Raw genomic sequence first — 13,402 nt, 5'->3', positions numbered from 1 at the left:
GTTAGATGAGCCTCCAGAGTCCATTAAAATCGGAATTACAGTAGATTAAATAATAAAACTGTCTGCCAATCACAAACCTAAAGAAGAGGCTTCCTCACTTCTCTTGGATGAGGTGAAACATCTTTGAGTATCAAAGTGCAGCTGCCCTTGATTTGATCCTTCCCTGGATAACTATGACCTGGATGACTGAGAATCTTTACAGACATGTCAGCTAACATTTGCAGAACACACAGCTGAGGCTGATGGGAAAGTTCTGCACTGCGGGTTAAACTGAGTCAGCGTTTGCTCACGGTGGTGACGTCAGGGCTGGAGTCTCCTGCTGGACTCCTCTGTGCTGCGTCACGCCTCACTTTGTTTTTTATGTTGCAGGGAGAGCGAGGGCGTCCTGGACCGAGTGGACCTCAGGGTCTCCAGGGTTGTTCTGGACTCAGGGGACTGAAGGTGTATTATTATTATCATATTAGTATTAGATTATTAACCATGCATTTAGTTTGACAGATGTTGATGATGTGGGTCTTAACTCCTGCTGTTTGTGTCTGCAGGGAAACCGAGGCCTCCGGGGAAACAGGGTGAGTGACTCAAAATAACAACAACAAACAAAATAAAGTCAATTAAGCCAGGAAGAAGTCATGTGATGTGCCGTATGTAGTGAGGAATGCTTGCACGAACATTAAAAAAGAGAGTCAGAGAAACAATCTGCTGTGACACCTGACTTTGCTTCCAACGTCGCAGGGTGAAAACGGAGAAGAAGGGCTGGACGGAGTGAACGGAGAACAGGTACAAACTTCAGCAGCTACATCTGCTCATCTGACTATTTAAATAATAATAAAGAAAAAAGAAAAGCCTTACACATCATCAAGTAATGGAATGTCTATAATTTACGCCACTGTTTAAAGATGCTGTGAAGAGGACCGGTGCATGCACATGTTTTAAAAACAACAGGTCATTGTAGTTAAGCCGCTCATCAACCCGGCCAGCAGATTAGGGTACTTTAAAACACTTAGCGTGTAATTCCTGCAGTTTGTATTGGCTCTCCTTCCTGGAGTCATAACTGGGAGAAATCTGAACACACATATTTTAGATTCTTCGTGACATAGACTCTCAGAGAATATCATTAATCTCTGACTCGATGTCCATAAATCCACTCAGAAACCAGAGAATAAAGTTGCTGCAGAACCTGCCTGAGAATCTGTCTGCATGCATGGGTACACTGCTAACAGGAGCTGCTAATTCAGCTACTTTTATTGACAGTTTGACAAAATGTGAACAAATACAGGCTTAAAAACAGAGATCAAGTTGTACTAGAGATGTTTTATAAAGGAGACACGCCACTTTAAGAATCCTCAGTGCAACTCTATAGGGAAAACCTGAAACGCCAAAGATCCGAGGCGGTTATCCTGCCTGCACGCCAGAAAGCGAAACGTCTGCTTTTAACAGCCGAGGCGGGAAACTTATTTCAGCCCATCGTGTGGTTCCACTGAAATAAGGGTCTACTAGGGATGTGTCACTACTACCCTCATGTGTAGCAGGAGTATAACCATCCATCCATCATCAACCGCTTATCCGGCGTACAGGGTCGGGGGGGGATGGGGGGCTGGAGCCAATCCCAGCTGACATCGGGCAAAAGGCGGGGTACACCCTGGACAGGTGATCATTCATTCAGAGGGGGGCCTGGTCGTCTTACCCGGAGGCGTTAACAAGATGGCTGCAGAGCGGCAGGACTTGTCTATAAGGACTTTGGTTGTGCTGTAGCCCTCACTGTCTCCCTAGCAACATTATGATTCCCTTTAACATCCACACAAAGCCCCTAAATTTTATCCCCCATAGAAGTAAGACAACAAATAATATTCCTATTATTGTTGATTATCGGCCCCGATACAGATCTTTGGGATTATCAGGTTATTTTAATGCTCAGTCCTCATCCTGCATGTGGAAGAGGTGGCCTTCTTTCACTTTAATTTAGTTACACTTTAGTTAAACAGGAAACTAATAAGATCCGATGATTCTGAGATACAGGAGAACTCTAATTTTTTGTTTTCATAACGGAGGAAATGAGCGGGTGTGTTCAGGAAATGAGCTGATTGGAGGGATTTTTGAGGCTCTTGGTGCTGAGCTGTTTCTGGTTTTGTGTTTGCAGGGAGTGACGGGAAAAGATGGAAGTCGAGGAGAGAGAGGACACCCGGGAAACCCAGTAAAACATTTCTCTTTCTCAATATGCGATCACTGTCTCTGTGTCTCTCTTTATCAAACCAGAATATCATTTATCTGTTTTGTGATCTCCGATGGCTTTATTTGTATTTTCACTTTTTTAACGAGGACTTTTTCATGCACATTAGTGTTGTAGTCAAGACCATCAAAAAGTGCTCTTAAGACCGGTCTCGAGTACTACAACACTAGTTTTCAGACATAAGTCCACTGAAGCTTTCATTTTAAAACACATTTAATCAAACAAAATTTAAAATAAAAGTAAAAGAATGCAGGAATAACTTTATTTTGTTGTACTGAAATGTATATATTCTGTATATTTAAAATATATTACTTATTGTTAATGAACTAATACATTTAATTTAGTGATTAAATGAAAGGCTCCTAAAGTATATGGAGCATTTTGTAGTTTGACTTTTGTATTTTCTCTTTCATAATTAATAATAACTAATTATTATTATTATAACTCAAATATTTAAACGTATAATTTAATGAGTAATTTACTCGTATAAAGTTTGTGTTATTAGTAGTAGTGCTAGCTTTCATAAATACTTGAATGTTGGAACAAAGTGTCTCTGTAGTTCGGTGGAATTCAGCTGTCACGTCCGTCATATTATGATGACAGAATGAAGCTCGGAGGCGTTGACCTCTGACCTCCGGCTGGTTGATTGACAGGTTGAACTGTCGTCCTCAGGGTATCCCAGGCATCAGAGGGGAGGCGGGGCCGAAAGGACAGCGAGGATTGAGAGGAGATCCGGTAAGTCCAAATATTTTCTCCCTCTCTCTTCATTTTATTTTTATTTATTTTTACATATAATAAAATTCTGCGTGCAATGACCTGTGTTCCTTTTTATGTATTACATAAGAAAAGGTGTACAGACCGTATACACACTGCAGCTCACTCTCTCACTCCTGCATGTCGGTTATTCACACATGTACATTTAAACATGAATGTGCTTTGTTCTGTTCTGGTGTTTTGGATTTAAAAGCCTAACCTGCAAACAAGCTTCTGCTAGACGCCCAGTGTACATCACAGCTGCTGCATTGCTTTGTTCCTGTTAAATAAACTAATAAATAAAGAAAAGTTTGCCACGAAAGAGAAAACGCTTCAGATGCAACCTTTGAGTTTGCTGCTTCTCACTAAACCAGATTTCTTGAAGTCAGACTTAGAGGTTAAGTTCAGGATTTGTTGAACCACGTCTCTGAGATAAAACCCTCATCAGTGACATCTTTAAGCTTAAGGAGTAGTTTAAGGACAGTTCTCGCTCTGAAATCTCGTGAGAGGCGAGTTGTTGCAGGAAGACGCCGGTGGAAACGAGGGGGAGGAGTTTGTCGTGTGCGTTGTACTCTTCTCCCTCGTTTCCACCTGAGTCTTCCTGCAACAACTCGCCTCTCACGAGATTTCAGAGCGAGAACTGTCCTTGAGCGAGACTTTAGTTTCCTGTTAAAAACAAAGGTGATGGTGCAGAAACAGAAAAGGAAAGAGGGCAGGACCTGCAGTAAGTGTCCCCAGCTGGACTGGAACCAGGGACGTTGCAGTTAAATGGTATGCGTCTCAGGACGGGCCTGAAGACAGCAGGATTATCAAATTCACTCCTCGGGATCGACGTGTTTGACCTGAATGTGTCTTCTGTCTGTATGAGGCATCCAGTATGAATATACAGTGTAACGCTGCCACTTTGTGTTGGAAGTTAAAGTGACCTAACTGTGACCCTGTTAAATCCTTTGACTTTATTTTCTTAAATGAGAAAATATCCCGGAAAATATTTCTTTAAATCAAGCGTGAACCCTGGAAACACAGAGGATAAGTTCACTGAGACATTCACAGATAAGTCTTGTTTTTCTTTACTCCCTAGTCTGCTTTTTTTTTTAATAAAAATATTATTATGACTGCCGTCATTATCTTTATCTGTGTGCCTCTCTCCCTCCAGACTCTGTAGGATTTAAATTTAAGTTTGACCCTCGTGCTTTATGTTCTCTCTGTGTGCTTATATAACAGCTCTGCTGCGCTGCTTTAATCCTTCCTCTCTCACGTTTTTTCTCTGAAACTTATTGTTGAACAAACCAGATCAACAGATCAACACACTCTCAGCCTGTCCCTTTGTCTCTCTTATTAGATTCTTAAAGATGCGGTGAATGTAGGATCACCTAAACATGTTCACTCATAGAATCCTGTTAAAGCCATTCCTGAAATATTTTGGGGGTTTGTGGTTTACAGAAACAAGCCAGAACAACCACAAATGACTGAAGTGTTGCTGAAGGTTTAAGAATGAAAATTGGCAGATTTGGTGGAGCTTGTTAGAGGTGATACAAGGCCAGGGAGTGAGTTCTGCCTGATAAGACGACTTCAGGGCTAAAAAAGTTCCACAGGCTTAAAACGGAGATACAGATCTGAGATCAGAGATTTACTTTGTTTGGCTTTGGGCTCATAACTTTGGTTTCAAATTGGATGCTTTTAAAACAGCAGTGGTTGGACAAATTAGTGAGCTTTCTCCAACTTTGACTGATTTCTGCATGAGGAGGAATAAAACTAAATGTCAATAGAGCTTTAACGATGAATCGGTTAGCTGTCAATTATTAAATTAAACGCCAACTATTTTGATAGTTGGTTCGAGGATGCTTTAAGAAAATTCTTTAATTCTCTACAGCTTCTTTAATGTGAATATTTTCTGGTCTCTGTGACGGTAAACTGAATATCTTTGGGTTGTGGAACAAGATATTTGAGGTCGCCATGTTGGGCTGTGGGAAACATTAAAACGCCGTTTTCTGCCATTTTATAGACCAAACATCTAATTGAGAATGTCGTGCTGTTTCAAAGTTTGCTGGGATTGGTTGAATTTACTTTAATTTCTTTTATCACAATACTGCAAAGTCATAGAGAGATTAATATTGGATTCTCATTTGTCTTGGCGGGTTAGACTTAGACTAGAGCCCAGTTTTAGACGTTACATGATTGTTATGGTGAAGACAATCAAGGTATCCTCAGTTGTATTTAGGAGCTTAGGAAAAACAAAATAACTATTTGTTCATTCATAAGAACCTTTATTTAATGGACAAAAGTACAAAGAAAAGATTTTACTCCCTGAGATGTCTGTTCACAATATTATGCACTGCTGATTTTGAAAGACCTAAATTCTCTGCAGTCTTGTGTTGAGAAAAGTTCCGTTTTAACTGACTAACAATTTTCTCAAGTATTTTGGCAGAAAGGGGTGAATCACGACCCGTCCTTACGTGCAAAGACTGAGCCTGTGGCGGATGCTTTTATATACAATCATGATGCCTCAGCTGTTTCCATCCTGTTAGTCTGTCTTCCAAACAGTGTTACTTCAATACTCTGTGCACTTTTAATCTTACTTTAACTCTGGCCCAACTTTTGTTGAGTGTGTTTGAGGCATGAAATTCTAACTGTTTATATTTACAAAATACAATTACGCTGGCCAGTAAAACTATATAATCACTGTAAAATAATAATATTTTCTTTGTACTTTTGTCACTTCAGTAAAGGTACATGTGAATTAACAAATCCCAGATTTTAGATTTTTTTTGCATTTTGGAAAATATCCCAACTTTTTTGGAAATGGTGTTTTTACCTTTAACAAAGCTGGATTTTGCTCTTTTAATAAAATGTGTTTCAACATCATAAAATCACCAATAGCTCAATAAAACCAGGGTGTTTTCTTTATTTGCAAACAGAAATGAGTCTGACCGCCCAGCAAGTCTGTATGTTTGGATGTTTCTGTGGGAGAAAAAGAGAGAGTCTCAGCGCTCTTGTTTCCTATTAAGGCTCATTGGTTTGGTTTAAAAATGGAGAGCAAAAAACAAACAAAATCTTCACCATCATCTGCGAATAAATTCCTTCTTACTTCTTGGTCAAACAGTCGGGTGAAAACACAAAGTTTGTTGCCCAAGTTTAAACTGAAAGGCCTCTATAACACGGTCTTTCCATCGTCTCTGCTGTCACATCACAAGTCATAGAAGATCATTAAAGGTTTCACTGTTTTCAGGAACTTCACTATGAGCTCTGTCTCCTGTTAGAAACCCTAACACAGCTGGAGGCTCCACTTCAGGAAACTAAACACTACGTGGAGTTTATCTTTCAGGACTGACTGAGTTAAGACTGTGGCTTTGTTTTGTCTGATAGGGTGAATCAGGTGTTGATAACACCTCTCCAGGAGCCAAAGGAGAACCAGGGAACCCAGGTTTAGCGGTAAGAAACATCACAGATGGGTTCGTGTTGAGATTGATGGTGTAAAGGTAAAATCAGGTGATTGTTGGATCACTGAAGTTTGTTTTTAGATGAACTCTGGATCAATACAGAAACACTAGTGCTGTGTTTTGTTTGGTTCCTCTTTGCAGTGACTTCTGTGTTTCTGTATCTAGGAAGAAACCTCCTAAGATGCTAATTTACTTTTAAAAGTCTCAATTTAATACATATTTTAGTTTGTCCTCTTTTTTTGTCAGAACAATTCAGCCACTTTGCTGAATTTTGATGTTTTTAACTCCTCAGGGTGCACCTGGACCAGACGGGCGGCCAGGTGAGAGCGGAATCGTTGGAAACCCGGTGAGATATTTTGACCTGTTTTACATCTGCATGCAGTCCCTAAAACTTGCTGGATATCGAATTTAAAATGTTCCAGACAATAAATTAAAAGGTGGTACAAATGTATATAAAATTGTTCCATACATTGAATTTAAAAGGTTCCAGATATTGAATTTAAAAGGTTCCAGATATTGAATTTAAAAGGTTCCAGATATTGAATTTAAAAGGTTCCAGATATTGAATTTAAAAGGTTCCAGATATTGAATTTAAAAGGTTCCAGACATTGAATTTAAAAGGTTCCAGACACTGAATTTAAAAGGTTTCAGACATTGAATTTAAAAGGTTCCAGACACTGAATTTAAAAGGTTCCAGATATTGAATTTAAAAGGTTCCAGACATTGAATTTAAAAGGGTCCAGACATTGAATTTAAAAGGGTCCAGACATTGAATTTAAAAGGGTCCAGACATTGAATTTAAAAGGTTCCACATATTGAATTTAAAAGGTTCCAGACGTTGAGTTTAAAAGTTGGTAGAAATTTATTTAAAAGGTTCTAGACATTGAGTGATTCCTTTTTTAATAAAGTGCGTTATTTTAAGTATAAGCACCACAGTTTTAATTCTGACTTACATTATTAACAGTGTCTTAATAGATATCCTAAGTCCCACGGGACCATACTTTGGAGAAAAAATAGTCAACGATGAGAGACAACAGTTTTTCTGATCTTGTTTGAATTGAGCCCTGAATTACACACTTGATGTTTGTCAGTTTAAAAGATAATTTAAGTCATGAAAGTCACTCTCTTAAATCTAAAAAAAGAATACTGAAAGTTTAGTTGACTTTGCAGGGCTTAAAATCTGTTAGCGTAGTCAGGCTGCAGCTAATTAATATTATAGGGTGAAACTCTCTGCTGTTATCTGGTCAATGCACTCTCCGTTATATTATATTAAATTATATATATATATATTTTCTGGTAGTCCGTTATATTCTGTGACATGATGAGGAAGTTCAGATTTAGCTGCTAGGCCGACAGCAGGCAGAAAGAAAACAGCAGTCTGGATTTCCCTGTTGAATTTCAGAGCACATCAAATTATTAATTTAAGTAAATTAGTAAATGTATCACCAAATATATAAAAGTTAGATTTAAAATATGTTTTAATTTCTTTACTAAAATAGGTCTTAGGGCTGAACAATTTAAAAAAATATCTAATTGCGATTATTTTGACTGATATTGCACTTGGGATCTGATTTGCGATATTGGAGGGAATTATAATATTTACACAGTTATTCTCATTTTCATTGAAAAACATTTAAATGATTATGGTATAATTCTTGCAAGAATCTGTACCAAACAAAGATGTTTTCTGCAGAATATGATGTGTAGGCCTGTTGCAGCAATATTTAATTTAAAATGATATACTGACACATTTTGCCTTTAACAAATATTATGACTTCAGTATCTGTATACAAACTTTACTGATGTAAAGAAAAAAAAACTTAAAGTGTTACATCAATGTGTGTCACCTTGCTGCAGTGATGTACAGGTGTACTCCAGGACCATGTGACATCACTGGTGGGCGTGGTTAAAGCAAATCAGGAAAAATTGATTAACAAAGTGATTAATTCATTACTCATGAAACATCTGTATAATTATTTTAACATATTGCTTTTCTGCTGTTCAGGGTTCAATCGGAAGGAAAGGGCCACTCGGCGAGAAGGTAGGAGAGGAACTCAAACAACAGCTGTTAGTACTGGTTTATACACCAGTAACACCCTTTCTTAAACTGTGTCCTCCTGCAGGGCGCACCTGGAGGGCCAGGAGATCCAGGACTCCGAGGGATCCCAGGTCCTTCAGGTCCACAGGTGAGTCGCTTCTGAGAGGACGAAGAAAGATTACAAAGGCAAAGAAAGCAGTCCAACAGTGTTCTGTCCTCAAAGCTTCAAAACGGTAGTCCACAAACCAACGGGGGACGCTTGCTTTTTTCCTGTCTGTAGTTTTAAAGTTTTTATAAATCCATGTTGTGCCTACAGGGTCCCGGCGGGGTCAGAGGTCAACCTGGACCGATAGGAATCCCAGGCCTTCCTGGACCTCAGGTGAGTACATCTCCTTAACCTTTACTCCATTTCACGAGACGGTAACTGACTGCTGACCCCAGACCAGCTGGAAGACAGACACACAGTCTGATACTGAAAAATGTCCAGTTTTAGAGTTTAGATTCAGAAAAAAAACAGGAACATCAGCTGCTGTAAAGACGGAGTTAATTTCTCACTTATAGAAATGTTTCTCTCAATTTGACAGTTCTTGTGAACAAATAAAATTTCTTGGTATATGTATAGTAGTTATTTTATTTGGTTTTAGTTTATATTTTCACTGTAAAGCACATTGTGACCCCTCTTGTCTGTAAAAGGTGCTATTTAAATAAACTTTACTTACTTAGAATTTAAAGGATCGAAGGGAAGTGAGGAAATGAAAACAGATTCAGTGATGCTTCATTTTACAGGTTTGTAAATGTGTAATTTAGTAATAATTCTAGGTAATAATAGAGACAGTATTCAGTTGGTACACTTGCATTTAATTAGTTCCAATTAAGTAATTAACTGGCGTATCACAGTCTTTTAGTCTATGCATGACAGGCCGGCTGTATGTTCTCATGAAGAATAATGTTTCCAGCAATAATAAATATTCACTCTCCCTTTAAATGGAGCATTATTCAGTTTCTCATCAACAACTGCTTTAAAACTCACAAAGCTTCTTTTCTCTATAATTAATAGTAAATGACAAAGTTCTTTACAGGAACCTTAAAGAGTAATAAAGACATTATAAGGAACAAATGTTAGAAGTATAAATAAGCATTGTCTCATATTCTCCAGATGTTGAATTAATCTCAGTTCTTTATCTGTTCTTTTTATTTTTTAAATAACAATTTTCCTGAGGTTTAACTGGTATTTCCTGTTTGTGTGCGGCTTCAGTTAAAGACCTGGAACATTCAGTTAAATATTTACAGAGAGAGAGCTTGACAGTTGTTTCAGCCAGTATGTAAAATCACTGATATAAAAATGTGCAGAATCAGAGCCAAGAGCCTCCATCTGAAAACCTTCAGTGACTATCGGTGATATGCTGTATGGCCAAACATATGTGGAGGATGTTGAGGTTCCAACGTCTGGTGGGAAGTCTGAAGCCTGTTGCAGCTGCACATTAGTGATCATAATGTCAATGTTCGACTGTCCACATACTTTTGGCCATGTAGTGTCTGACTAGGGTTGGGTATCGTTTAAATTTTTATCAATTCTGATTCTACATATGGACTCTCAGTTCTGGTCCCTGCACCACAGATCTTGTCAGTGACCTTCATCCTCTTCCTCCTCTCTCCTCTTGCCCTTCATGTCTCTAAAGTGAAAGGAGTCTCTGTCCTAGAGCGGCGTCTCTGGGACTCGTCTCATCTGCAGCCATCGTTGGTTTCCCTTCAGTGTAAAAGCTGAACGTCGGCTCACCTGTGTTTAGTACCTGAGGCGTTGCTACTGTTAGCGTTAGCTGGATCTGGGAGTGCGCGACACGTTGAACACGGTGAAGCGTTCCTTCAGATTCACGCCGTGTTGAAGGAAACGCTTCGTCACGTTGGAGCTGCTTCCTCCCTCGCACCAAACCTCCTCACTGCAGCTGGTGCAGTTTGTTAGTGAAGTTGAGCCAAACTTTGGAGCGTTTGCTGCGGTACAAAATGTGCCACATGTAAGTTTTTCGTTGCTAAAACCCCGACATTTCCAGACAAAATACAAAGGACACCATCTCAGTGTCCTCCTGATTGGAAGCCCAAACATTTATATAAATAGAATTTAACACTTCAAATATAGATGTGAAGAGAACAACTTTAACTCTTTATTTTGTTTCTGTTTACTCCCTAAGAATTGATGGGTGATGCAGGAGATTTTAATTACCCTGTAGACTTAACGAGTGCGGTGAGTGTTGGTTCATTTCGTGGTCGTCGTATTTGACGCCCGCGTGTCACAAATCCTGAAGACTGTGACAGATGATGTCACCGCTGCTGTCGCCAGACGCCTCGGGCACATCTGGTTTCTGGTTCCAGTTTGGAGGCAGAGAGTCGGCGACGTTTCAGGTGGGAACAGACGTGTTGTTAGGTTCTGCTGTGCTGTAGCTGTTTCAGTCCAGAAGTCTCGTCCTTGTGTTTTATGGATCTGACCCGCCCTCACATGATTTATTTATGAGCTCTGCATTGAGGTCGTTAAATGAAACAAATTAGTGTCAGAAATTCGCACAGCTGATTATTTCCAAAACACTAATTAGGGAAATAAAAATGTGTCGCCAGGCTTGCATATAAACAGAGCAAACAGTCTCCGTGATGCATCTGCTCTTACTGACAGAAATCTTTTTCTAATTTCCACCACGTCAATATTTCAGCCTTCAAAAAGCCACAAATGATGCGTTCGAGTGTGCACCGGGTCACATCAGCGTCCGACGCAGAGGACAACGGGCCTAACTGTCCCGTCACAGTCAACCAGCTGACAGATCAGTAGATACACAGAATGTTACAAATATTAGTGATTAAATCTCTTCCAGCAGGCGTTCCTCCCTTCACTTTAGAACCAAGCTGGTATTACAGAACCAGGCCATTGTTAAAGAACCAGGCAGGCAGCAGAGAACAGAGCTAAAACTGTGAGGTGTTTCATCTTGTGGGCTGCATGAACAAGAGTCTGTCATACACCGTACAACGTTAACATTTAACCCGTCCTAAGCAGCGTCGTTACGTCAGTAGTTGACGTTACACATGGCTGTAATAAACAAGACGTCTGGGTTCAAACCAGAAACAAAACCAGCCGCATGAACCTGATGGCCACTGATCTTAGAAAAACAGAGAGAGGTCCTCAGAAATGTGTTTGAAGCGGGCAAACTGCTACCAGCCGTGTCTCCGAACGTTATGGGAATATCCGGTGTTCTGCAGAGTTTTGCATGCACCTCCAGATAATGCTTTTAAACGCTCTAATATCCTTTGTGAGGTTCATCAGCGGTGATAAATGATTCCAAGTATATATTTTATGAACATTTAGAGTCATTAATATTTTATTACACTCAGCAGAAGCAGCATTCACTGAGATTCAGCAAAAATATGCGGTGATAACCCCGTTTGATCAGCGTGCAGAGCAAAGGATCTGAGAAGGACCTTTAAGAGGTGAATGCATCATTCAGTAGAACAGCTGATGAAGGCTGCCTGCCCAGATCTGCATCCACCTCTTTTCTCAGCACAAATGAGCATCACCAGCCGCGAGGTGCAGGAAATTCTGCAGGTGTGCAGAACTCTGCACAACCGGGCGAGACGCCGACAGCAGAAACAGCAGATCAGTCGTGAGTAACAGGTCCACTACGTCGGAAAACGTTTTTCTTTGGAAAAAGGATTTTTTCCACCTGAATTTTGCCGTTTCTATCAACCTTTTCTAATGCGATACTTCAAAATGCGCATTAAAAAACGTTGAAACATGGCTACTGATGCTCGGGATGGGTACCAATGACCTTCTGAGCAGTTTTAATCACCCGCTGCAGAGCCCTCCGCTCCGCTAAGGCAGCATTAATTGTACCAACTTTATGAAACTCAGCAACAGGTAAGTATTATCCAAATGAAGTGTAATTGCCTTTTTGCAATATTTCTTTCTTACCTACACATGTTTTACTGATGCAGCGGTAGATTGGGGCGCACGTGTAATGCTAAACAGCTTGCTGTATCTTGAACACTTTCAGGTTATTCTAAGATTATCTGGCTCAAACACAGAGTTTATGGTCGTGGGATTCCTCTGCTGCCATAGCAACTTGTGCCACTTGGTCTCTGACATCTCTATGCTGTTGATTTAATCTGTATTTATTCATAATGCCCACATGTTCATGGTATCAAAACTTCATGAGAAAAGACAGAATAAACAATGATTTTATTTGTTATCTGATAACTGATGTACTGTACAAAGTATTTTTGCACAGTGCATCACATATACAGCATATCGTAATATAGAATATGGAATAAACTCAAATCTAAATTAAGTTTACTGTTCTGTTTACTAGTATCTAGACAAATCTACTGGTTGCCAAATCTTTTCATACGCTAGGCAACATTTAAAATTAACCAGCAAATATATGCTTAAAAAAATGTATCTGATGTAGAAGTGAGTCTACAGACCTCTATGGTGTCGTATCTGATGTAGAAGTGAGTCTACAGACCTCTATGGTGTCGTATCTGATGTAGAAGTGAGTCTACAGACCTCTATGGTGTCGTATCTGATGTAGAAGTGAGTCTACAGACCTCTATGGTGTCGTATCTGATGTAGAAGTGAGTCTACAGACCTCTATGGTGTCGTATCTGATGTAGAAGTGAGTCTACAGACCTCTATGGTGTCGTATCTGATGTAGAAGTGAGTCTACAGACCTCTATGGTGTCGTATCTGATGTAGAAGTGAGTCTACAGACCTCTATGGTGTCGTATCTGATGTAGAAGTGAGTCTACAGACCTCTATGGTGTCGTATCTGATGTAGAAGTGAGTCTACAGACCTCTATGGTGTCGTATCTGATGTAGAAGTGAGTCTACAGACCTCTATGGTGTCGTATCTGATGTAGAAGTGAGTCTACAGACCTCTATGGTGTTGTATCTGATGTAGAAGTGAG

General features: G+C 39.7%; 1 protein-coding gene across 3 annotated transcripts in view; it reads left to right on the top strand.

Moving 5' to 3' along the window:
- The window catches only part of col6a4a (collagen, type VI, alpha 4a), an 82,932-nt gene that overhangs the window by 48,521 nt on the left and 21,009 nt on the right, over positions 1–13,402 (top strand). For all 3 annotated transcript variants that reach the window (XM_046043746.1, XM_046043745.1, XM_046043744.1), the window contains 10 exons: positions 370–441; positions 543–569; positions 733–777; positions 2,138–2,191; positions 2,900–2,962; positions 6,347–6,412; positions 6,713–6,766; positions 8,426–8,461; positions 8,544–8,606; positions 8,775–8,837. In XM_046043746.1, coding sequence (XP_045899702.1) covers positions 370–441; positions 543–569; positions 733–777; positions 2,138–2,191; positions 2,900–2,962; positions 6,347–6,412; positions 6,713–6,766; positions 8,426–8,461; positions 8,544–8,606; positions 8,775–8,837 — 543 coding nt within the window. The remainder of the gene's footprint in view (positions 1–369; positions 442–542; positions 570–732; positions 778–2,137; positions 2,192–2,899; positions 2,963–6,346; positions 6,413–6,712; positions 6,767–8,425; positions 8,462–8,543; positions 8,607–8,774; positions 8,838–13,402) is intronic.

Source organism: Micropterus dolomieu, linkage group LG03, assembly GCF_021292245.1.
Source record: "Micropterus dolomieu isolate WLL.071019.BEF.003 ecotype Adirondacks linkage group LG03, ASM2129224v1, whole genome shotgun sequence".
Classification (NCBI taxonomy): domain Eukaryota; kingdom Metazoa; phylum Chordata; class Actinopteri; order Centrarchiformes; family Centrarchidae; genus Micropterus; species Micropterus dolomieu.
This window is presented reverse-complemented; position numbering and strand designations above follow the sequence as displayed.